Source organism: Camarhynchus parvulus, chromosome 2 (assembly GCF_901933205.1).
Source record: "Camarhynchus parvulus chromosome 2, STF_HiC, whole genome shotgun sequence".
Taxonomy (NCBI): Eukaryota; Metazoa; Chordata; class Aves; order Passeriformes; family Thraupidae; genus Camarhynchus; species Camarhynchus parvulus.
Genome location: NC_044572.1, coordinates 128,060,640 through 128,086,070, shown reverse-complemented (window position 1 = coordinate 128,086,070; position 25,431 = coordinate 128,060,640). Strand labels below are relative to the sequence as shown.

The 25,431-nt window shown below is 42.9% G+C and overlaps 1 protein-coding gene across 2 annotated transcripts; it reads left to right on the top strand.

Annotated features, from left to right (window-relative positions):
* The first annotated feature begins 15,478 nt into the window (after positions 1-15,478).
* GEM (GTP binding protein overexpressed in skeletal muscle) lies at positions 15,479-24,316 on the top strand. Of its 2 annotated transcripts, none has more exons than XM_030971458.1 (5): positions 15,479-15,596; positions 17,303-17,645; positions 20,698-20,771; positions 21,252-21,456; positions 23,080-24,316. In XM_030971458.1, exons 2-5 carry the CDS (start codon positions 17,312-17,314, stop codon positions 23,355-23,357), a joined length of 891 nt encoding a protein of 296 aa, XP_030827318.1. In that variant the 5' UTR covers positions 15,479-15,596; positions 17,303-17,311; the 3' UTR covers positions 23,358-24,316. The 2 variants fall into 2 exon arrangements, with proteins under 2 accessions (XP_030827318.1, XP_030827317.1); XM_030971457.1 differs by having other exon boundaries at positions 20,695-20,771.
* Positions 24,317-25,431: the final 1,115 nt, after the last annotated feature.

Below are 25,431 nucleotides of genomic sequence, written 5' to 3'. Positions count from 1 at the left end.
TGCCTGTAAAAATGTTTGTTGATAAAAAGACAAACACAGAAAAGTGTTTCTGTTGTGACATTTTATTGATATTCCACATAATTTATTCTGACCTTCTGTCATTCTCCATTTTTTTCTTCTTTTACAGTCAGTTTTATCGTACAGTAATTCTTTTTACACTCATCTCACCAGCGAGGTCCATGAGGACTGACTGTGTGATGAAAGAATATGCAATATCTGTAATCTCTACTATCATGACAGCTGCCTGGGCCTTTGACAGTTCTGCAATCTACTTAATCATTTACCTAAGCGACTGAAAATGCCTGTAAGAGGAAAAAGGAATAATACATAAAGAAACATCTGCATTGAGATCATTTGTCATTTTTGGAAAGGCTTTGGAGAATGATGCATACATTTAGTATAGCGTCATGGTCATGACACTGTGGATCTTTTATTCTACTTGCAGGCCTTATCTGGCATGTATTGAGCTTTTGTCATGTCTAAAAGTTCCCTGCTGTGTGCCCTGGCTGCAGGGCCCTCCCTGACCCTGCCCAGTTCTTGCACTGGGTGAGGAGGGATTGCCCTCGATATTATTCCATGCTTATCAATGCTTAGTTTGGAGCAGGTGCCTTTTCCATTAGCTGTTTGCTTTTTCTCTTCTGCCATCTCCCGTTTGCCCAGCAAGCCCCTGGGCTCCCTATGCTGTCACTGCTTCCCAGTCTCTGTCACATTGCTGCAGGCCTGGCTTCTCCCCAAGCCCCCTCTGTCACAAGGGCATCCTGTGCCTTCAGCTCCTCCAAAGCACATTTTAAGAACTGGCTTTTCAAAGCAAGAACCAATGCATATGCCAATATATGCCATGACCAGAGCAGGTAACTATTGCTAAGGAGCAGAGGATGCTTGGGAAGGGAGCATCAGTAAAAGAATTCCACATTAATTCAGATCCCTGCCAGGGAGTTGCAGTTACCTTGAATTCTCTTTGTGATAACAGCAACAGAAAACCTCCCTCACTCCCACGGCTTGCTGGTTTATGGAACACTGGAATGGCCTTGGAGTTAGGCCACTGGCAACTATCAAGATATTAGGAGAATATACAAAGAAAGGAAAGTTTGAAAAGCATAAACATTTTTCACGCAAGGTTTTTATGGACATTTCCAAGGGAAGATGTGCCAAAATGTTTCCACTGGAAACTTTATATAAAATTATTGATGTGAAGGGGCTCTGTAATCCTGGCATCTCTCTCCCCTCTCCTGAGAGCTGTTGTAGCTCATGACAACTCTGTTCTGTGTACTGGGAGCATCAGCAGCTGGAATTTATCATCTGTTAGTTTTAGTCTTCATGTAGCTCATTTTAGAGACTCCACTAGTAATGACAGCTCTTGCCCTTTTACCTTCAGGACAGCTTGGAATTCATCTCTTAGGGCCAGAAATCACTCTAGCATCAAGTTTATAACAGAAGAAAAATAACCATTTAGTTAACTGTCAGGCCAATTTCTGGCATTCTTTAAATTCCTTCAAAGGACAGTCAGAGGGACAGATGTGTCACTGCAGCTCTGGGCTCTCTTTCACCCCTGCTCTGTAATTGTGTGATGCTTTTCTGAAAACCTTCCCTTTGCTTTTTTCACTCTTCCTTGCCCATCTAAAGATTTTACCCAAGAGTTTTCTGATGCCTCATGGACTAATAGCTACCTTTTAAACTCAGGGCTCCCTAATAAAAACCTGGTGGGATTTTTTGAAGCTGTGAGCTGCCTTGGAGCTGTGACTACCCTTGGCTGCCCACTGCAGCTCCTGAGCGGGTGTCCTTTTTTGGTGGCCATGCAGTGGAAGGTAGCTTTCTCTGAGAGGGGGAGTTTGGGGATCTGTAAGTTCAGGAAACACATCTCCCAGGGCTTCTGATAAGGTGGATTGTGGGACATCTTTTTTGATTACACCTTTACCATAATGTCAAGCTCTACTCGACAGAGGGGTTTCCTGGTGGCTATTTGCCTTCCCAGAAGGTGGGAAGAGTATAGTTTCTCTTCTTGCTTGGCTCACAAGAACTATTTCCATGAAAAGGCTGACACAAATTGAATTCCTGCATAGTAACCAGAGGGACAGAAGTGATGTCAGTCCTATTCTGCCAGCACATGCTGTGTGTCAGAGTTCTTAGAATAAACAGGGTTTATTCAAAAGAGATTAAAGCCATCAGCTACAGCCAGTGACAGCCAACAAGGTGGCCTTTCCCTTCTCACATTCCACTGAGTGTTGTCCTCTCTCTGCCTCCAGATGGCTCAGTCTGTCCTCTTGAGGAGCACAGCATCCTGAGGTCCTCATGCCCCAGGTGTTTTAGACCCAGGAGGCCTCATGGCTCATGAGTATCTCTGAGTGGAATCTCCTTCCAGATGGGAGGGGATGCACATCCGTGCCTTGTCCTCAGGAGGTTTCCAGCCTATGCTGCCTGTGGGAGAGCAGTGAGGTGGCACTGCCAGCAGGGACCCCACTGCCATGGGGATTCCCCCTTGCCAAGCAGTTTTTTCCAGCCCTTTTTTCTACTGATGCCAAGGATGTCTGTTTTAAGGAGCCAATGAATGTGCCACAGGAATCTCTTGTATTGGGATTACATGTGCTATTAATAAAAATTGCCTTCAACTTCTAAATCGAGGCACTTAAAACCCACAATGAATGCATTCTGCAGTAATGAAAAAAAACCCCAACTTTTTTGTTGAAATTTAAATAGATCCATGAACTTTTGTATCATGCAAGCTATTTTAAAACTGTAAATCTATTCCATTTTTTCCATTGTGGCTGTTTTTATGTTTCATTGTGCTCTTACATAGGAAAGTCTTTGGTCTTTTAATAGAAAAGATTTTATGTTTCCAGGCACAGGTTTTTGTGCCTGGCTCAACAGGCATGGTAAGAAACTAGTTTTTTGACACTCCTTTTTCTATGGTACAAGATTTAAGAAAGGAATGAAAGAAAGTATTAAAATACAATCATATTAATAAATTATTAAGTTCTGGAAACTTAGATTAAGGTGTTCTAAATATTTCTTTTAAATAAAAAAAGGGACAAAATCTAAATAGTGGCAAGGTGTTCTTTTCTGTGATTTTTGAGAAATCCAAGCATGACTCAGACTAACAGACTGTCTGAGGCCAAATGTTGTATTATTACAAACATGGCCTGAAACTGGATGATAAATTCAATAGGTAGTGTAAAGGTGTCCTAAAAGCCCTAAAGCTATTTAGAATTCTGCTAGAAAATGTACTCAACTCTGCCTCCCCACCAAAAAACCTCTTATCTGTAGCCATTAAGGAGAATTTATCTACAGTTTTCATTCTTCCATGTCTTTTTGTCTGCTGTCCTTTGTACCTAAAAGATCCCTACAGGATCACAGAGCTATTTCATTCCCTGTTAGTTTGCATAAAAGTAATTGACTATTCTGCATATATTTGATGCTTGTTGTGATGATGATTTGCTCTGGCCATTGCCTCTCCTGTTGACCAGTGCTCTCTCTTTGTTTCCTTCTGTTTTCCATGCCTCCAGTTTAATAATGAGGTTGACAGTTGCCTGGGACAATGGTTATGTTTTTGATATATGTTTGTGTAGTGCTTGGCACAGTGCAGCTTGGTCTCTGACTGTGTATGTCAACCAATAATGATGTTTCCAATTGTTTCAGTCTTCAGAAGTCCTCTTTTAAACAGTTAGAAGCAAATTATTATTTAAACAATATTTTCCACATCAGTTATGATTTCTTTAAATAATTTAAGTGCTTTTTCCAATGCTCCTCACAAGCACTGCGTTATGCCTGTGTCATTTTACTGATTTAAAGCCAAAGACCTAATGATACAGAGATCTGCTCCAGATGTCTGAATAAAACTGCACAGTGCAGCCACTGAGCACCAAGTGCTGCTGCTCTGAAGGGAGTGCCTTGATAGTGAGAGGCAGCACAGCAGGTGCCTTTAATACCTGGCATATGCACTCAGTGCCAGCAATAATTAATCTTCAGCATTATTCCCTTGGAGTATTTACCTGTCTCATAGTGCTTAAGGGATGCCCTTTTTAAGCACAGGAAATGACACAAACAGCAGAGATGTCACTGGAAAACATCCCTGAGCAGGGGAACCCACGACGCGCTGGCTCGTCACTGTGTGTGAGCTCTGCTCTGATTGTCACGTTAATCTCTTTCTATTTCCTAAGAGGAAATCAGGATCTACTTCTGTACTAAGCCAGTCTCTAATCCTTGTTCCCAGCTAAACATAACAACAATCTATTTATATATTGGGCTATCCCCAATCAAACCAAAAAATAGCATAACCTAGTTCAGCTGTTGGGTAACACCAAGTATTAGCAGTAGTTATTTATATCGTTAAGATGTTTTAGACTTCTGCATTAAATAAAAGCTTATACTGAGCTTTTTAATGTTTGCTGTCACTTACAGCCACATTGGCTTGAATATGTAACAATGTGATGATGACCCCCAAATTTCCTGGGCTGGCCTGGCTCATCTCTGACCTCCTGCATGTTCCCTGGCTGGGGTGGCAGCTGAAGTACCTGGCTTGCCTGAGCCCTGCAGGACACAGCTCCTGTGGCAGCCGTGAGTGTTTCCATGCAGCTCTGAATTTGGCAGCTCCTTCCCTCCGCTGCAGCTGGCGAGGTGACAGCAGGCAGGAGGGTCTGTTCAACCTGCTCAGGAATTTCTCCATGTATGTTGGTGTTTGATAAATCACTTTTCCCTCAAATGCATATAGCAGAGTTTGTGTATTTGAACAGGTGGGTTTTGGGAACTTGCTGCTCCGTTTGCAGGAAAGTATACACTCCACAAGTGCATCATGGAAAGACAATAACTAAAGTAGTGACGCAGACTTTAAATAAATAAAAAGGTCACTACCAGGTGATTTGTACAGCTCTAATATAATTAGTAATTAATTTTCGAGACAGTGCATTGCATTTGACTCTGCAAGGCACTATATCTTACTTTCTTGTGTCTGAGTTTGGGTTTATTCTGTCTTTTGCATTGCTACAGAATGCACAGAGCTGGTGTGGCTATCAGTCTTCATGAATTACTATGACTGTCACTGGATTTAATTTTTTTAAAAAAATTATATGTGATTGCTACTTCCATTGCTTCAGACCAAGCCAGGACCAGGATAAGGCAGCTCCCTTAGTATTGGGTGCTGAACTGGTGAAAGTAGAGAGGCGTCTTCAGCAGGGATGAGTGATACATGCAGCTGCCACTGAGAAAACACTGGTATGGTCTGGAGGTGAAATTACAGTGGTAAGGCCAACAGCAGAGTGTTGCTGAGTGCATTCAAGATATGGAGCAACCCATTAAATAGCTCACTTCTCACATGTTGTCTGTTGAGTATCTGCTCTTTCACTTCCACGACTTTTTATTGCACTTTTCTAAAATGCAGAAACTTTTCTCCTCACTGAGCAAAATGTTTTCCAGTGTTCTTCAGACATGGGGAAAAAAAATCCAAAAACCAGTGGCATGCAAGCCAGGCATGTCCTTCACAGAAAGTTGCACTATGTGTCTGATTTACCTCCAAAACTTGACTGCATCCTGGGTGAGGGAGAAGTAACTTCATCTTCTCTCAACTCTCTTCACTGATAAAATGCTGTTGATGAAGGCTGTCCTCATCTCCACATCCTCATCCCCGCTTTATCCCAGTGCCACAGACTTTCAGCCTCAAGCTGATAAAATGTGCAGGTTCTCTTTTCTGTTGAATTTGAACAAGCCCACACATGACTTTGTACTGATTTGCTCCTGATCCCCTGATGTGAACAGAGCAGCTGATGATCCCTTCAGGTGGATCTGCAAAGGTTTTGGAATCAGCCAGTGCGAGGGCACCCATGAGGAAACCTGTGGTTTATTACAAAGCTGAAGAACTGCCTCCCCTGCCTGTGTGGTAGGTGAAAAGGGGCTGTTCTGCTAGTGATGGTTGAGGAACACCTTGGAAAGCTGAAGTGGTGCAGCACTTAGGTGTCTCCTTGCTCCTTCGGGCTCCGAAGGCTTAGTTCCTCAGTATAGTCACACGACTATAGCAATAAGAGACTGAGGCATGGGGCGTCTAGGGGCCTCCAAAGAGAGCACTTTCCTGGGATCCTGGCAATGTAAAAAGTGAATTACACTCTGCAAATGATATACTATCTGCATATGCAACACTTCTTGAACCTACATGGTCTCAAGGAGTCTATTCTCTGAGTCGGACGTGTGTCTCTAACAGTCTGTCTCTTGACCTCTTTCTCTCATCAGGTTTTCTGTTTTTATTCAGATAGAAGGTTAACAAGTGTCCAGGTTTAGGGCAAATTTAGGAGGAAACTTCCAAAGGGGTCCCTCTAAAAAGCAAATTCAAGCAGCTCTTCCCCCCTGACCTGTTCAGGAGATAAAGCTCCTTTGAGGAAAGTGGAAAAAACTGTTTATTTAACAAGCAAAGTATTCACAAAATGAATACTTTGAGAAAATGAATAATATTAAACAGTGGAACCCTTCATTGTTCTGAAGAGATGGCAAATTCCAAGACAGCCCTTTTGCAGGTCAGAGTCCTTTTCGTGGCTGTGTCCGTGGTTGTGTCCTCTCAGTCTCTCCGCAGTTTGGCGGACCCCTGGATGATAGTCCTGGTGTTCCCGGACAGAACAATGGCTGAACAGTTCCAAAAAAACCTTCTGGACTCAGCTAACGACAGAAGAACATGCAAAAACAGCAAGGGAAAGCTCCCCATCTGTCTGCAGAGTGGAGAATTCCAAGGGCACTGCTTATCTCTGTGCTTTGAATACGGCTGTGAAAAAAATTCCACTGCTTTTCCTTCTGCCCCACCTTTGCTCTCAGGTCTAGTTTTAAAGGTGCAGAACTTATTTCTGAGCTAAACAGATGAATGGGGATACAACTCAGCATCATGAAGCCACCCCAGGACAAAAAGTTAACAAACTGCATGCAATGTAACCAGAAAACAATCCAGTGGTGATGTTGAAGGCCTCCAATGAGGCAGGTGAAGATATCAGAGGGAGTCCAGGGTATTGAAGGCGGTAGAAATGGTCTGTTCTCTGTGAGAAGTGTGAACACCCAGCACAGGCGCTGTGCAGTATTGTTGAACCAGAAATGTGCAGGTGTATGGGGCACAGTCTCTTCATTCTCTGCGGGACATATGGACTTTTACTGCTGTTTTGCCTTCCCATAATTTGGACATATTTTTAAATCTCCGTTATGCTTGACCCTGGCTAAATTTAAGGGTGGTTTCTGATGTATACCAGTGTGAGAGAATAAAGAGATATTTCATAGAAGCAGATATTTGAAGATGTTAGATATGCTGTCAGACAGTTTTTCTGTGTGGTCCTCTAACCAAAGAACATTTTGTACCCTAAGGGTGCTTCTCATTTTGCCTTCATCTTTTCCTTAAGCTGTGAGTGAGGGAGAACATGGGAGGCAATCCAGTGCCAAATCCTGCCTTAGTTGCTCTCCTCTCCTTGCTGAGGGAGCCCATTTCCCTCCACTGACTCACTGAGATGAAGTTGCTCTTCTGCCTACCCTGCTAACGAGGCAAAGAGCTACTGGAGGCAGAGTTATACTGGCCAGCAGGGGTGATGTAATTGTCAGCAGCAGAGTCTTGGGTCAGAAGTCAACCAGGAGTGGGCTTGTAACTAGGAGATCAAAATATTTTCTCTGCCTTTTGCAAAGGGACGTGTCTGTATTGTTCCCCCTTGCTTCTCTCTTTGTTGGTATGTTTTATCATCTCAGTTCATGTTTGTGGGTCTTACTTGACAGCATGACAGAATTGTTTAAAATCTGTCAGAGCAGGGCTGCAGAGAGGGCACAGTGTGGTGGGAGGGACAGAGGGGCTGTGCAGCTGCCTCCGCTGCTCAGCTCCAAATGGGAGCTCATAGAACTGACACGTGTAGAGCATCAACAATCAGATCTAGTTTAGAAGTCATGCTAGGAATACATTCCTTGAGCTTGTGACTTTGAATTAGCTATTTTGCTTTTAGCTTCTCAAACTGGCAGCCTGACGAGTAAACTTCCAGTAACAGAGGATTAGTGAAAAACAGGGCTACTTCCACAGCCTCAAAAAATCAAAACCTTTTCCTACCGTTTCTCAAATTTAGTACTTCATGGGAACAATGCATGTCAGGTACCCAGTTCAGAGCAGCTCACCTGAGAAATGGGTTTGACACACAAGTGACACTTCCTCTTTTCTAGTCATTTGCATCTTTTAATCAGTAGCACGCTTAGTGAGCTGATGAGAAAAAGTCCTCTCTTTTTCATAGGAAATTTTAGTTTAGAAAATGCTCAGAAATTATTAAAAGATGTGTTAGTTGCTGTGAAGGAGGGAAAACATGACTGAGACCTTGCAGAGTCCACTGCTGAGAAGGATGGTGTTGTCTCACACATTATCACAGAGAGGCAGAAACATGATTTGCACTGGAGCACAATGCAGTGAAATTATTGAAGTTCTAGTCATCAAGATGGTTAATTAGAGTTATTAATCTTGGCTTTTTTTTCTATGCCCAGTTCCTCTGTTTACTGCCTGCTTTCAAAATGAATGAATTTGATTAAAACAATAGAGAGAAAGCAAAAGACAAACTAGCAGTTGTTGTAGGATGTCACTTTATGTCCTTGATCACCATCATCATACACATGTGCATGTGTGTGTCCTAGCTAGAGGGCTCAAGAAGATCCTGCTGCAGCTGTGCCTCCCTTTTCTGAATCCAAGAGCCTTCAGTGCCAAGGAACTGGCTTCACAGCATAAGATTGCAGCTGACAGCATTGTAACTGCTGCTGTTTTACTGAGTATGTTCCCTGAAAACATGCTGGCTGTGATCTCCCTTTTTCAGGAGGCCTGCTGGATGGAGCAGGACGTGTCTGTAGCGATGCACTGACAGCACGCACTGGCTTGCAGAAACAGGGCAGAAAACTCCACAAGCCATGTTGCCATATGTCTGAGGCTTTGAAGAAACAGCAGTTGGTGCTTGGTCACTGGGGATGGCAGCAGAACTAATTCCTCCCCAGAAGTGTCTCAGCAGCTACTGGGAAAAGACCCCTGTTGCCATCCGTGGTGAACATGGCACCAGTACAGGTTCCTCCTGTTTTATAGCCAAGTTGCTTTGTGTATTTATGCACCTTTTGTATGAGAGGAGGAAAGTTCTAACCATGTGCAATGATTAAATCTTAAACCTTGTCATACTTATTGCCAACCTGAAAAGGACATCAGTAAAAATCATCATCAAAATTAGCCTTTAGAGCATTAGGGATTTCTTCATTTCACTTGACTGCCAGTACAATTTTCAGACAGTGCAGTTTAAAATCAGCATTAGTGCAGAGACTCATCTCCCCAACCCTCTGTGGTCAGTGGGGAGAGAGGCATCTCCATGATTCATCAACCTGCGTTAGATGAATCACCCTGGAGCTACTTGGTTAACCCTGTCTGCTTCACTCTGGAAACAAGGCAAGCAGTTTGAATGAAGTGAAATTAATCCTACCTGCAGGGGCCAGTGCTCAGTTCACCTGCTATGAACACTGTACAACAGAGGTGAAGAATTAGATCTTCAAAAAGAAAATAAACAGCGTATCTTCAGTTATATGTTCATTATCATATCTTACATTTTGGAAAGTGGAAAGAGCATGACAAATGACATAAGGGTAAAGCCATGTAAATAAAAGAGATGCTGTTGTTCAATTAAGCAGACATTATTTATGCCCGACTGTGTAGTGCATCTTGCTCAAAGGCATTTTGTATGGCTCCAATCCACTTAAAGCCTGACACTGGAGAGTGTGTGTTTTGCTGATAAACATGAGCCCAGGAGCCAGAAAATCCAAACAAGGCAGTGAATCACTGAGCAATCACATGAAGCATCACTTTACTAGGTGTTAGTGTGGCAAGCAGGCAGCCAAACGCTGAACCAGGGACACTGGGTGGACGATACTGTAAACGGGGAGAGAGCAGAGCTCCCTCCAAGAAGACCATATTTAGCTGTGGTTTGTTACTGCTGGTTGACTGCACAATAAACAGAGCTGGGGAAGGATATGACACCCAGACACCACACCCCAGCTGTGACCCAGTGTTTTGGAGGAAGAGCTGGTTTAGCCCCTGCCATGTGTTTTGTGTGACATGTTTCAGCCCGACGTATTTCTCCTGGTGCAAATGTGAGTGAAAGACTTGGTGTGACCTGGACTGAAACAGCCCAAGCCCCAACCACACACCACCACCTTTCCTCAAGGAGTGCACCAAGTGGGGGTTGGGGTCCTGAGGACACCCACAGCCCTGCCCACCCTCCCAGGGCTCCTCCACCCTGCTCATGTCAGCCTTGACCCAGAAGTGGGACTCCTCCACTCAGACAAACGAGTCCAAAACGTTTTTTGATTATGCAAAACAGAAGGTGTTTTGCAAGCCAAGGTGGGTCAGAGAGCTCAGTGGTGCTCTCTTGCCATCCTAGGAGGGCTTGTTGTGTAGATAAATGCAATCAGGACCTGAAAGTCAAGATCTGGCCACCATGTGGAGTATTTTTAAAGTAGATTTGCTTCTACTGGCAGGGCTTCCTTTGTATTTCTATGTGAGTATGCCTGAGTATTGATAATTATTGGCTGCATTCAATGTAAGAGTCTTGGAAAACACGGTGAGGAAGAAATTGCATTTGGAGCAAAATACCTTTTCCTGGATCTCCCTTCAACAGATATGAAGATCAGAATAAGGTCATTGTTCTGCTGGAGTTCCTAACCTATGGTTTGCTGATGCAGCAGCTGCCTATTGTTAAATTAGTATCTTCACTTAGTGGTATAAAATCAAGGTGTAAAACTCTGTGAATCCTGCAGCTGCAAAGGACACAGTGGCTCCTGAACCTGATTGCATTGAGGACTGTGACATACTACCAGGGTCCCAGCTACCAAAAAATCTTCTGTGCTGGTGCCATTCATCTAAAGGTTTTTTTAGCTCAGTATTTGAAGAACGTTTATGGCTAGCTCACATTCAACTATTACTAGTATATTACGATTTTTTAAAATTTGCATTGAAAAGCACATTTATTTATGTCATATATGACTTAATCCCATTCCCTGGACAATTATTGGCAGAATTCATTAACATCATTGAGTGCAAGAGTGGGAAAAAGGCAGTCCTTTTGCTAAGTAAGTCTTACTGAAATAATCCAGTTTTGCCATTTACTCTTTATAAATTGCTCTTTTTTCTTCCCTCAAAGCTGACAGTTCTTTTCGTTTCTTTTCAGTTAACTAGACTAAAAAGTAACTTGTATTTTATTATGAACTGAACTGCATTGCTTCCCCTGGCTGCTCATTTCTCATTTTCTGCTGAGTCTTCCACTGTGCTGGCTTAATGCATTAATGGGGAAAATACCTTTGGACACCGTTTATAGTCAACAAAGCTCCACAGTGCGCAGATATAGAACACACGTTCCTTTTGGTACATCAGAATCCAGATTATCTGCAAGTAATAGACTAATAAGAGGTTCTCCAATGAGTCAGCTGATTAAAGGCAATCCTATTCCCTGAGAACTCTAATGCTGGCTTTTACAGCTAACTTGTGTAGATCAGTGCTTCTTCCCTATCCTTGTGCCCATCACCAAAGGGTCATGTTCCACTTTTAGTGCTTAGTTAAAGAATTGTAAAAGTGCTGCTGTGATGTGGAAGGAAAGGAGCTGGTGGAACAAATCCAGTACTCCCTGCAGGCAACTCGAGGAGCAGGGCCTACCAAATCTACTCCACTGAAAAGAGCAATGGTTATTTTTTAGATTGGAAGCACTTCCAGGTGCTTCTGATTGCATCCCTTAAAATGAATCAATGTTTTATTATTCCTTAATTTCTCAGTGTCTTTCTCTGCCCTGTCCCCCTCTTAAAACGCTCAATAATTTACTTAAGGCATATAATCCTTCATTTCCCTACCTCATACATCCCAGTCTCAGAGTGTTTGATCCCTTGTACCTTTTCAGTCAGTATGGAACTTCACACTGAGTCATTGGATGTGAATTGGGATTGGCAAAGGCACCCCAAAGCTGTGGACATAAGTTGGTGTAAGTAATCCAATGGTCCCACTGCTGTGGCCCAGTGCTGCTTCATCCCACATCTATTTTTGCCTTTTGTACTACATTTGCTCACCAAGCTGCCTGTGCAGTAGGAATGAATTGTGACAGTGGAGCAGCTTCCCTAGGGAGGGCATGCAGTGACTGTGGGCACTCCCAGGGTGTCCAGCACTATCCAGCCCAGCCCCCAAATTAATTTCTGTCCATAGCTGCTGCTGTTGGTAGGGCTGAGAATAGCCAGGGGCCTGCCAGCACTGCCAGATGTGAGAAGCACAGCAAAATGTGAAATGCCACAATGGTCTGGAGGAGAGGCAGACCTCATTCATTGCCTGTGCAGGCAGCTCACTGTTGGGAACAAAGTCTACTCAGTCAGGCTTTCTATGGGGAAAGATAAAGGTGAACTTCTCTGCTGGATGTATAGGGAGAAAGTGCACTTTCAAACATGCTGCATTCAGTTTTCATTGAAAGAAATCTGAATTTTGTTTTTCCTGCTTTTTAAAATTTTTTTCCTCCCTTGAATTTCCCTCCCACTCCGAGATGATTTATGTCTTCTCTGTGGACAACCCTTACACCAGAAGGTTTGAGGAACTACTTTTGCCATCATATACATAAATTCAAACTGGCTAATTAAGTGTCAGCTAAAAAGCACTGCTTTTATATCCAATGGAAAATTTCTGCCTAATTGCTCTGGGCATCACCTGGTCTAATTGTAATTGGCTGGGGAAGGATTGCAGGACTGCTACTCTGCAATGTTTACTTCATCCTGGCTGCAGGGAGAATTCCTTTAAGATGTGATTAATGAAACAGAGAGTGGATAAGATGGAAGAAAAACAATGGCTCTGGCTTTTGGTGTTGCAGCAGGCAGTTACGTTCAAGCACGCGTGTGCTTTGCGACAGCGCTGGCCTTATGGTTTGTCTCTTCTCGTGCCTGAGTCTTGGGCAGGCACGAGACTTGCAGAAGTGTTGACCAGCAAAGAGTGCAAAAGGGCTGAACAGACCAGGACGGCACCAGTCTCCATCAATCTGTGGAATTGTTTTTGTCCCTGAGAAGGACTCAGTTCATGTATTTCAGTGATCAGCCTGCTGTTATCCCTTGTAAGTAAGTACCTGGAGGCTAAAAAGGTTGCATCTCTCCCCAGCTTTAAAAACAGTTAAGAAAGTGTTTCCCCCACAGATAGAGTGAGTGAAGGTCATGAGGGCTGATGGCATTCCCTGAGAAGCAGCAGTGCCACATCCAGTGGGTGTGTAGTGCAGAATGGGACCTGGAGAGTGAATTGTCCAGTTGGAAAACCAGAGTAGGCTCAGAAGAGACAGTACAAAGGAAAACACGTGTGCACATTCCCCAAGTACAAGTGCTTCATGCCATGGTGGGACAACTCTTCTGGATGGCTTTAGGGAAGAGATACATTATGTGGTTCTGGAGAGATGTGTTTTCTTTGTCTGTCTTGAATTTTAGGAAGAGGGTACAAAAGATGACGTCTAGCAATTCCTAACTTAACAGCAACTACAACTAAACACAAAGGCTTTTCTGACTTTGGTTTATTTCTCCTGTCTGCACTTTCTGCTGTGATATATGTTAAACATTTGGGTGAGACATTAGAGCCTGCAGTTCTGCAGCAATCACTCTGGCCATAAATCTCTCCAGTCCTGCAGTGGACGGGTTTTGATTTTTTGCTCAGCAGTGACGAATTACAGAGACTTACAGAGAGCTACGCAAACCTGAGGTCCATAGCACTCCAACCACCCACTCACCTTCATGCTTTCCAGCATGTTTCAAAAACAAGCAACTACAGTTGGGTATGCCAACAGGAAAGGTATTTTTGCAAAGTACTGTCCACGCCACAAACCTTCCTGGTCAGAGATGTAGTTACATTTTGTGCAGTAAGTATCACAAGCCCCTCTGTACAACCTACACAGAGGGATGTGGCACTTTTTGCTCTTTGGGATTATCACTCAGCAGCAGAGGCCCAGAGCCTGATGAGTAAGAGACAGGTGCGGTGAAGATGCAGGACCTGGGGCCAGTTTAGCTTCTGCCAAGCACTGAAATACATGTGAAGGAAAATCAGGGCATATTTTTGCTCAATTCTACCCTCAGTAGATCTGCATAATTTTCATGTATACCTATTACTTTGTGAAAAGCTCTAGGCTTTTAAAACTTGAGATTAGCTCAGAAGGTCCCTGAAAACCTTCATGAAAGACACAGGAATGCAATAAAGCCAAAGGGGAAGCAAAGCAAGGAGATTTCAATTGCAGTGTTAACAAGAGATGTTTTCTGCACATCAGCATTTCCTTCAATAAAGGTACATTGTCAGTTAAAGATTTGCTTGCCTGTAGAATGGAAAAAAAATATTCCTTCTGTTTAAAGCCAAAGTTGTTCAGACTTTCTAGGACAAGAACTTGTCCTACTAGATTCAGGGACCAGGAGATTGTAAATATAAATGTAAACATAAAATGTAAATATGTAAATATAAAAGAGAGCAGTAGGACCTCATTATATTTAATCCAGAGTCTGGATAATTGGGAGCTGGCTACAGGGTTTGTGTATACTTATATAGAAGTTGTGGTATCCCTAGCAAGTAGTTCTGTCACAGTTTCTTACTCTTCCTTGGCTAATGAAGAAGTATGTTGTTACAAGTTTCAGCAGGTTTGGATTTCTTGCCTCCTGGCAAAATTTCTTCTGCCAATCAGCTATGAGGCTGTAAAAATATGAGGGCCAGACCCTGGGTTTGTGGCATGTACACTATATAGTGATTGTTCCTGTGCACAATGTCAACACTGTGTGACTTTGTGCAGACTTTGTGTGTTCTGATGCATCTTTGCCAGCATCCAGCTGTAGTAACACTGAATTCATAGTTGGATGTCTTTTCAAGCCCTTGGTAGTAAAATATTGAAGCAGAAGTGAGAGAGACATGGTTATGCAGCTCAGGAGACTGGGAACAGTCACTTGGAGACCGACAAAGAATAACAGATTTGTTAATATTGGAGCTTTAAAAACAAAGAAACAAACAAAACCCCAACAAAGCCCCTAGAATAATATTCCTACTTCTAAAAAATTTCAAAATAACATTCAGATATTTTAATCCAGAGAAATGTTTTTTCCAGCAGGGGGTTAAGTGTGTTTTGCAGACAGAGAACAGATACATAATACATTTACAGAGTTTCATGCATTAGGTAAATTTTAAATCATCATTAATTTTGATAACATTTGAATTAAAAGCTCTCTGAGGCTAAATGACATGTATTATTTATTTTTGTTCCACTTTCCTGTTTTCATCGTGCAAGAACCAAAAGTGTTTATTTTACTGGCAATATTAAAACAATCACATGATTTTGAGTAAGTCTTTTGAGATTGTTTTGAGAGAAGTTTTTCTCTTCTGCATGTCTGCTTTCCCCCAGCTGGGGGCTGGCTGTTGTATGGAAAGTCCAGCCACGTCACGGAAAAGCCCTGTCTCTGATCAGATGGGCTTAATATAAACCAGGTTTGCTGAGAAAGAATTAAAGAGGCAGTCCCAGAGCAGGGGAGGATTGACTTCGGCAGAGCTGCTCAGTGTGCCACAGCCCAGCGAGAGAGAAGGGCAGGAACAAAGGAGCTCTGGCTGCGGGAGCCTGGCACAAGTAAGAGTGCTTTTGGACCCAGTCTTTTCCTGGAGGTGCTGGAGACACAGGCAGCTGAATGCAGTATGGGGTGGTAGCAAAGCCAGTTTGAGCTTGGAGCACAGGGTGTGACAGGGACTCGTTTGGCTTTTTATCATGAGGGATGACAATTTGTTAGAGGCTAAATTGTAAAATGTTTGTGTTTGTGATGGTTTTGTGAGTGACTGCTTGTTGCAGGTTGCGAGTTACTCTCTGTCGTTTGACTGAATCAGATCTGGCTTTTTCATCTGGTCTTTTCAATGGGCATACTGCAAGGAAAAAGTGTATTTTAGAATTCAACCACAGTAAATATTTTATTTTGTTTGTGAAGAAGCCTTTGCTTAGTGCGTGATTTCTTCTTTAGATGTATTTCTTGCTGACAAAGTTACTGTGACTTGGACCATGTAAATGATCTCCTTTTACCCCAAAGTACTGCACATCACAGAGAAAACGTGTATTCTGTAGTAAATTCAGACAGTGCTTTTTCTGTATATCTGTCCTAGGTCCCACTGGGAATTTATTCACAGAGGTTTTCAGACAGTTTTGTATGAAGAAGAATAGCAGTTTGTACATGTTGCTTTACTGTTCTTTTTGTTGTTCATGACATATAATTGAGATTTGAAAGTGGCTGGGTGAATTTTATGGACAATTATCTTATTTACTCATATGGAGGAGAGAGCCGAGAAACTATAGGGCAGCTATAGAGCAAAAAAGAAAAATGTCTAAATAATGGTCACTTTGGGAGCTGGAATGCATCAAAGTAACTTTCCTAAAAATGGTAGATATTGGCCTGTGAGAATGACATCACTCTTCTCTGCCTCCAAGCAAGGCAAAATAGAGTTTGCAGAGTAAAATATAATTAAGAGCTATGCTTATGTAAGAAGAGTGAATCTAACTAATTAATTGTGTGATAATGAAGTTATTGATTTAATATCTATAAATTAATGAGCCTTTTCTCCCTGTTGTATCCCCTGTAGAAGCTATAACTTATACCTCCACAGAAGAGCTGTTGGATTTCACTACATTCTCCCTCTTACCAGCCAAAAAGTCACTGTCTGAGGCAGAATCATTCTTTGTTTACCTGGCCACAGACAAGACCCAAATCTACCCCATCACAGCAAGGCTTGCTTGCATGACTTTTGGTACCAGGGCTGTCTCAACAGTGCAGTGAATTATGCCTTACTGCTTTCCCAAGAGTTTCAGCTCTTAACTGAGTCAATGAGAAAAATGCTGTACACCCAGCTGCACCAGCAGTTGGAGGCAGCTGAGACCAGTGTCCCTGTTTGTCAGAAGGAGGTGAACCCTGGCTGTCCCACAGGCAGTGTCTCGGCAGGGCTGCAGCTGCTGTGTAGGACCAGTGTGCTGGGCACTGTCCCCTCCTTCTCCCCCTGGGACACAGCAATGCCTCCCTATTCAAGGACTGGGCTGCACCCAGCACAGAGAGGCTAGTAAAGGCTAAACAAGATAGGATTCAGCATGTGAAGGTGGTATTATCCCTGGGAAACAGGCTCTGTCTCACTAGCTAATAATGACAATATTTCTTTGTGCATCACCAAGTACACTAGAGTGCAGAAAAACTATTTTTTTCTTTTCTCACAGAGGAGCAAGATGTGGCCCCTTGAAGCTAGTAAGAGAGCATTTCTAAATATTTTGTGGGTAACATTTGTGATTTCCCTGTTTTTTACTAGGGGTTAAAAATGACTCTCAACAATGTTACCATGCGTCGCACCCACAACAGCAGTCTGCACCAGCAGCAGCAGCGATGGAGCATCCCTGCTGATGGAAAGAATCTGCTGGTCCAGAAAGACTCCAATGAATACAACCCACAGAAACGATACACCATCAGTCCTGATGAATATTACAGAAGGAGCTGGTCCTCGGAGTCATCCGACTCCGTCATCTCCTCCGAGTCTGGCAGCAGCTGCTACCGCGTGGTGCTGATCGGGGACCACGGCGTGGGCAAGTCCTCGCTGGCCAACATCTTTGCAGGGGTGCACGACAGCATTGACAGTGACTGTGAGGTGCTGGGAGGTAGGTAATTATTAAGTATTAAATCCTGGGGTGTTGGTGTTTGCTTGCAGTCAGCTCTGCCTGTAGTAATTGGCACAGAAAAAGAGAGAGGCGGTTTAATGTAAACCAGAAGTAGCAAGTGATTGGGTGTGAGTACCAAAACTGGTTGAACTCAAGCACCTTCTTTAAGAAAAAAAGAAAGCAAAATAAGATGAGTAAGATACTCTCCAACAATGAGTAAAAGCCACTGAAAGAGAACAATTCAGATTCCCACACTAATTAATTCCAAAATACCTGTTGGAAAATGCCTCTTTCCTACCTGTGATGATGCAACACAAGAGTCTGCTTCAGCTTTCATGCTGGTCTAACATTTGTGTCACCACTGCCATCACAGGGCTGACTCCAGCTTTCCTTGTGGGAGAGAAAGCAACTGAAGGTCCTCATGATTTACAAGAATTAAATACTTTAAAATCATAGATAAAGAAAAAGTCACAAAGTATTTGCCATTAGAAGTAATCTCAACCTTTCTGTATAAACATATTGCTTTAGTATAGTCTGTATGGACTTTGAGTAAAATATATAAAATTTTGAATAAAAACCTTGTTTCATGTTATTTGTACAGTATGGGCTCCTCCAGGAGGAAAAAAATTATAGGTCTGTCAACAGAGTAGGAAAAGTCCTGTTGCCTGTTGCCCACTGGGAAAAGGCTACAAGCTGTAGGGTTCTCTTTGATGCTTCCTCCTTGTTTCCCCCCTTGCTTTGTTTAGGATTGCAAAGTGTTCTTTAATCCCAAAGATTGGACCATGCAGAAGGTGAAGCTGTAGCACCAAGTCCTGAGCTATACTGTGTGCAAGATGTTGATGTGGAAGGGTGGTGCTGCCACAGAAATCTCCTGTGTCTCCAAGGATGTAGTTGCTGTTGCTTTCAGGGGACATGCAGTTTGCTGCTGGGGTTTTTTTTGTCACTGTGCAGGGCTTTCTTTGTGTCTCCCTTTTGTCTCCCTTGGTGTGATGGTGCCAGTGCTTTCTGGGCTTCTCTTCCAGCCTTCAGTGGGGCATAGGCAGGACAGCTTCTTTTTTGTGTGTTGAACTCTCCAGTTAGGGGAAGTTTTGCCCAGGATTTAAAATAGCCCAGCATCAGGAAGGTCTGATTTTTCTTACTTGCTGTCTCAGACTGGGGACACAAAGATTTGTGCCTTTGGGGGATTTCAAATTCACTGATTTACGTGTGCTCTGCCTTCAGCTTCTGCCATCAACTTTTTCCATAGTTCTACCAGCTCCTCAGCCTGGAGTATCTCTGATAAAAGTTTTCTTAGTGCTAAATGACTGAAGTAGAGTAGGATCCTTGGACAAGCCATCAGGAAGTGCAGCTGATTTGCTTTGCACACCCCTGTCAGGCAGTTTTCCCTCATGTGAAGCTGTGTGGTTTCCTCTTTCCATCACACTCCCAGCAGCATTGCTTGGAGTATAGCAGTGACAGATTTTCAAGGCCAGCTCTGGTGAGATAATTGGAAGTCTTGCTGTTATCTCTCTTTTTTTATTGTCAGCTTCAAAAACAGCATGAAATTAACTAAGTGCTCACTTTCAGTGTTTTTTATATTCTGTGGAAGTTCCTTAGGACTGACCAAGGTGCAAATGAGCGCTGAATATGACTATTTAGGCATAGTATTTTCAAGGAGTGTGATTATGCATTTGTAGCTTTTCTATACGTAATGCAGTGCAGAAGGAGTCTTCTGGATTTTGTCCTCTGGTGTGCATGGAGCTTGTTCTCACACAGATGCTCAGTCACTTGAAGGAACTATTTACTTTAGCTTTACAAACTGGAACTTTAGCTTACATACTGGAAATTTAATTATATGAGAGGATAGTTTCAGGGTAGCCAGCTTACAGAGAAGTACAGCTGGTTTTATGGAGAGGCTTTGCTACTGACTGTAAGATGAAGTTAACTCATGAACACAAACCTCATACTCTTGGGACCTCAAGGGAAACCACTCCTAGTGATTAGTCTGTCTTTTTTGTCTTGACATTTTAAGCACGGCCCCATTTGACTTTATTTTAAATGTGTAATATTTTTGGCTTATTCTTTTATTGGGATGTGGATCCCTAGCTCTGAGGAAAGGCTCTGATTACAATTTAGGGGAAAGTTCACTTCATCAGTGCCCAGCGGAAGTCTTACGAGGCACAGGTTAGACACAACCCTATGCACAAGTGTGGTTGGGACAGATCCTTTAAATGCTGCAGTACCTCAAGACTGTTTTTTTTTTTCACTGGCCACTAGTGGGAGACTAGAAATGGGTCCAAACGTCTCACTGCTCATCCTAATGTGCCCAGGTTTAGTGAAAAGAAGAAAGATTGGTATTTGAAGCAGATTTCACAGCAAGGGTTGATCAAAATTCAGAGTGGCAACAGCCCCCTTAGATCTAGGCAGAATTTTGCCACATGGCATTTATAATCTAGGTATGAATTTTTATGGCTGCAGTACAAAATAACTGACCTGTGCTTTTTTTGTTTTTCTGCTATTTGACATCAAAGGTGATGTGGGAAACTGTGTAATGGGAGAGAACATACAACATAAGTCTCAATCTCTCTCAAAATCAACAGCTGTTGTCTCACAACACCCTGTCCTCCTCACTTGGTAGGCTGTTTGCTGTATTGCTTTCAGCTGCAGTGACTGTTCACCCGTAAATTGTCCATGCTAAAGCGAAAGCAAATATTTTCCATTACTCAGCCTTGCTGGACCTGCTGCTCCCATGGGGCAAATGTTCAGCCTTTGGTTATTTCTTCCACTGGTTCTATTTTCTCTCTCCCACATAAGATAAAGAGACTATCAGCCAAAATAATGAACATTTTGTTTCCTGATCTTTCATCTGTCATGGAAAGTAAGGCAACCAATAATGAACAGAGTGCAGATTCAGTGCGGATGGAAATGAGGAAAGAACTGGATGTGAGCCGGCCTAAAATTTGGCTCAATAACTCTGCCAACAAATCCCCCACATTCCACAACTTGGATTTTTTAATGTATATGATGAAACACAATAATATATCACCAACCTTTCTGCTTTTCTCTCCAGAAGACACGTATGAAAGAACCCTGATGGTGGATGGGGAAAGTGCGACTGTTATACTGCTTGACATGTGGGATAATAAGGTACTTTAATTTGTTCCAGTCAAATGCTGACAGGAAAGTGTATATGAATAACTGCTAATATAAAAAGCAAGTTTTCTTTGTGAAAGAAAACAGGTGTTTCCATACAGCAGAATCAGGGAAGATATAGGATTAACCCTACCCAATGTCAAGGCAAGCATGCCTAACGGCTCTGCACTGTGAGACTGAGAAGTGCAAGTCTTCATTTTTTTAATGATAAAACAAAACATTCAAGCTTTCTTTCCAAACCATTTTCATTCCAGCCTAAAGCCAGCACAATAAATTATCTGGGGCAATTTTTTGCCCTCCTTTGTGGTGAAGTATTCATACCATCACCACTTTGGAATTACTCGTAGTATAACTGTGATTCAAACCATACCCATTACAGTTTACAGCAGGAATGCATTTGGATTCTCTAATGTTTTACTTTCTAAGTAAAATCTGCTCTGGGCATAACGATGTCTGACCATTTAATTTGAACAGCGGGAAGGAGAATGGATTCGAGAGCACTGCATGCAAGTGGGAGACGCCTACTTGATCGTCTACTCCATCACAGACCGGGCAAGCTTTGAGAAGGCCTCTGAGCTCAGGATACAGCTCCGCAGGGCACGCCAGAAAGAAGATATCCCCATTATTTTGGTTGGCAACAAAAGTGACCTTGTCAGGTGCCGTGAAGTTTCAGTGGCAGGTAAGGGAATTATGAGCATAAACCCGAGATAAACATTAAAAGTCATCTAGTAGCTTTTGGACAAACTGCAGTGCTCTGGCTGAGGGAGTACATTGTGATCAGGACTAGGCAATAAAAGAGTAATAAAATAAAAGAGGACTGGAACAGAGGGCAGAGGACTGGGAAGGGTCTGCCAGATCCTTAAGCCTTCCTTGGTAATACTGTTATATGTCAGATGATCCCTTTTCTATATTTATTAAGTACCATTATAAATGGGATTTCTTCCCTCCCAGCTCCTAGTGTAAGACCACTGCAATATGTGATTTTCTCTGGTAGCTGGAAATCCTTTGTATTCCCAATGCATGTTTATGCATAACAAGTTTAGCCCCCTTTATTCTGCTGCCAAAAATTCACTTCTTTATAACCAGTTCTCTGTCCTCCCTGATGAATTAAAATTCCCTCTCCATCTTTGTTTTGCTAGTCTGGGCAGGAACTGTGCAGCCTTTTAGAAGAGGTCTCCTTACTGTCTTGCTTTGGGATGCTAAATCAGCCTTCCGTTGGCTGCACACAAATGAAGAACCACTAAGCCCATAAATAGGAATGGAGAGACTGTTGGGAACACTGCTGCTGGCTCTCAACATCTGCAGCCAGTAAAATATCTTCTTGGAGAGTCTTCCCTGAGGCTGAGGTGGCACACTGTAGTACACAGCCATGCATTAGATGCTCTTATCTTGGCCCATCAGAAACATGGGTTCTTCTCCTCAGCATTTTCTTCTCTCTGCAGCTGTTCTGCTCTTCTGTTTCCCAGTTGGGCTAGACTTTTCTCCTTGCTCTGTGGATGTGCGCAGTTCCTCTGGCTCCTGTCACAGCTGCCCCAAGTGAAGAGCTTGAACTGAGGGGTTCATAGGCAGCCCAGGGTTGCCTTCTCATTCCTCTTTGCCCAGCTTGAAAGTTCTTTAGAAAGATGGCAGGTGAATCCATGTTACTTTAATGGCCCTGGCGATGAATTCACAGCAAGCCAGAAACTGGCTTGTGTGGAAGACAGCTGTCAGGTTTAGCTTAGTCTCATATAATTGAGAATAAGAACTATGACTTCAGATGCACCCCTGAAGCCATAGACACCCTTTATTAAGGGTTTTGTACGTGTGTCCGTTCTCGCTGAAATTGTCACAGTCCTAGGACTGTGGTTTACACCCATGGCCCATGAAGGAGGAAAGTGCTCTGCCTCCAGTGCTGTGCTGTATGCCTGGAGAGTGCCATCATCACCCTTCAACGCAGCTTAAGGGAGTCTGCATTGCAGATGGCCAGGTGGTGTTGAGGCATTGCTGGCCTCCCAGCCTCCAGTGTCTCAGTGGCTCAAGTCCATCATTCTGCGCTACCTTCACAGCCAGCAGTGAGGGCTGGGCTTTACTGGGAGGGGATTTACCCCCCCATACACCCCCCCACATCCTCTGGGAAGCAGCTGTGACACAGGGCAGATGGATCCTGGGCTAGCAGGCAGCACCAGGTGATTAAAGACTTATCTGTGCCTATATCAGGCTTGAGGAATTCCCCAGTGGCTCTGACTCCCTGCACATGGCAGCTTGTTCCTGCTTCCCCCGGGCCCGTGACCCCATGTAACGTTCCCACCTTGGGATTTTGCAGAGGGGCGAGCCTGTGCTGTGGTGTTTGACTGCAAGTTCATCGAGACCTCAGCAGCTGTGCAGCACAACGTGAAGGAGCTCTTCGAGGGCATCGTGCGGCAAGTCCGGCTCCGCAGGGACAGCAAGGAAAAGAACGAGAAGCGCCTGGCGCTACAGAAACGGAGAGAGAGCATCCCCAAGAAAGCCAGGCGGTTTTGGGGCAAAATAGTTGCCAAGAACAACAAGAACATGGCCTTCAAACTCAAGTCCAAGTCTTGCCATGACCTCTCAGTACTTTAAGAACACTGGACTCTGCCAGAGCTTGTGGCATTTTGCGGACATTATCGAACTTTGTCATAGGACAATCAATCAATCTATATTAGATTGGGCTATCAGTGACTTAGGTTCACAGCTGTGATTGTGATGATATGTGCTGGCATAAGAACAGCACAGTGCATGGAAATAGCTCTTCCTTTTTTTTTTTTTTTTTCTGTCAGTAGTTTTAACTGAAAAGCATAGACCAGAATGACCCAAAGTTATGCTGGGAGCTGTTCTGGAATACACCTGTTCTTTCTCCTCTCACCTTTGGATAATAGTGTAAGAACCTCAAACGCCATAACTTGGGAAGTGAATACTACTGTCTTTACTCTTTCTCCTTGCTATTAATATTTCTTTTTAAAAAATGTGTAAAGAATTGAGGAACTGACTGGAGATTGGTCCATTGTCAGTTGTCTGGTCAGGCTTGAGCACCCACAGCTGAAAAAAAAAGCATTTTTGTAGAATAACCACAAAGACACCTGTTTGGTATTTTTTCTTTATTTTGAGGATTAGTTTCAGTGAGTTTACACATCTCTTACTTTGAAAATATTTAAAGGAAAAACCCTACAGTCAAACAAATTTTCCTCTCATGTTTTTGTATTATGGGACTGTTTAAAAATCACAGTAAAATTAAAATTAAAGTGCAAATTGTATCAAAGTGCATCAAGTGCAGGATGCCAAACCTTTAAAAATCACCTGAGCTTTTTTATGCCACCACATGGACTTCTTGTATCCATCCTTGGCCTTTCTCTATGCCAGAGCTGTGCTGTATTTATTGTTGTGCAAAATAACAAGCATTTTAATGTCGAGGGGAAATGTATTTATTACCAATTTTCTTAAGATAATAATGTTAATTTTATTACTGTTTTCTATCTAATATCTTTTTTCAGATATGCAAGTTTTTACTTACATGCCTTGTAATAAATAAATAAAATATATGACTGCCTTTGAGCCTCAGTATAAAATCCCTAAGAATGTTTTCAAGTACAGAAAAGACTGTTCATGCTGGGCAAGTCTGCTGCTTGAGAAGTGCAGTGGGGATTCCTTACATCTCTGAGCACAGGCTGCGTAGCAACCTAGGATTTCAAGGCAGGAAGCACCAGGAGCCTCAGAGACGAGTGCACAATATCCCTCACATAAAAATGGGGTTGTGGTGACAGAGTTCAAAATAAATCACTTCTAGCAAAGGTGTTTGGCTTTTAACCTAGAAACACCTTAGAAATGTAGATGAGTACTGTTACCCCAGTTTTGGAGATGAAGAGAAGTGAAATGGACAGAAAGCAGGTGGCTGGCGTGGTGTGCCCTAATCCTCACTTGCTGTTGGGCATATTTGTGCTGTTTTCCTCTTGGCTATGCTGGTCAGAGGTACAGCCATTACATTTTCTGGTGACTCAGAAAAGTCAAATCTCCAGCCTGGCAGCTCATCTTCCCAGATGATGAAGGTAAAAACGTGCAACACTAACAAGGTGAAACTTGGATTCCCCATTTTGGGCTGCACAGTTTTCTGTACCAAATGCTCTGGACAGGAATGAGCCTGCTGAGTGTTTGCCCACAATTTCCTCTGCTGAGGAGATGACTTCTACCAGTTCTCCAGGGGTAAAACATCCCATTACAGAATGACTCAATGCTTGTGTGGTATTAAGATCTCCCTGGAAGGAAATTTCTGATCTAGAGTAAAGTGTTGACAAGAACAGAAAAAACCTTTTGAAACGAGCACAGACAAGATCCATGTTGCTGCATTTTGGCTGAACACTTTTGAGCTGTCAGCATGCAACCTAAGGTCAGCCCAGAGCCCAGAGTCTAGAGAATTTAGTTTTCAGAACTTTTAAACTCTCAGAACATTTCCCCCATTCAAAAATGAAACCAAAATTGTACAAATTAATTTTTAAGATTATGAAAGTATAGCTGTAAGAAAGCAACACATTTCCTTAGTTTATTCTATATCTGTCAAGCTACAAATCTAAACCAAGCAGATTTTGAAGAAATGCAAAATGTCCATGTTGATCATACATACAGCCCTTAGGAATAAAAGGGTTCATACATGTTCGTATGTTCA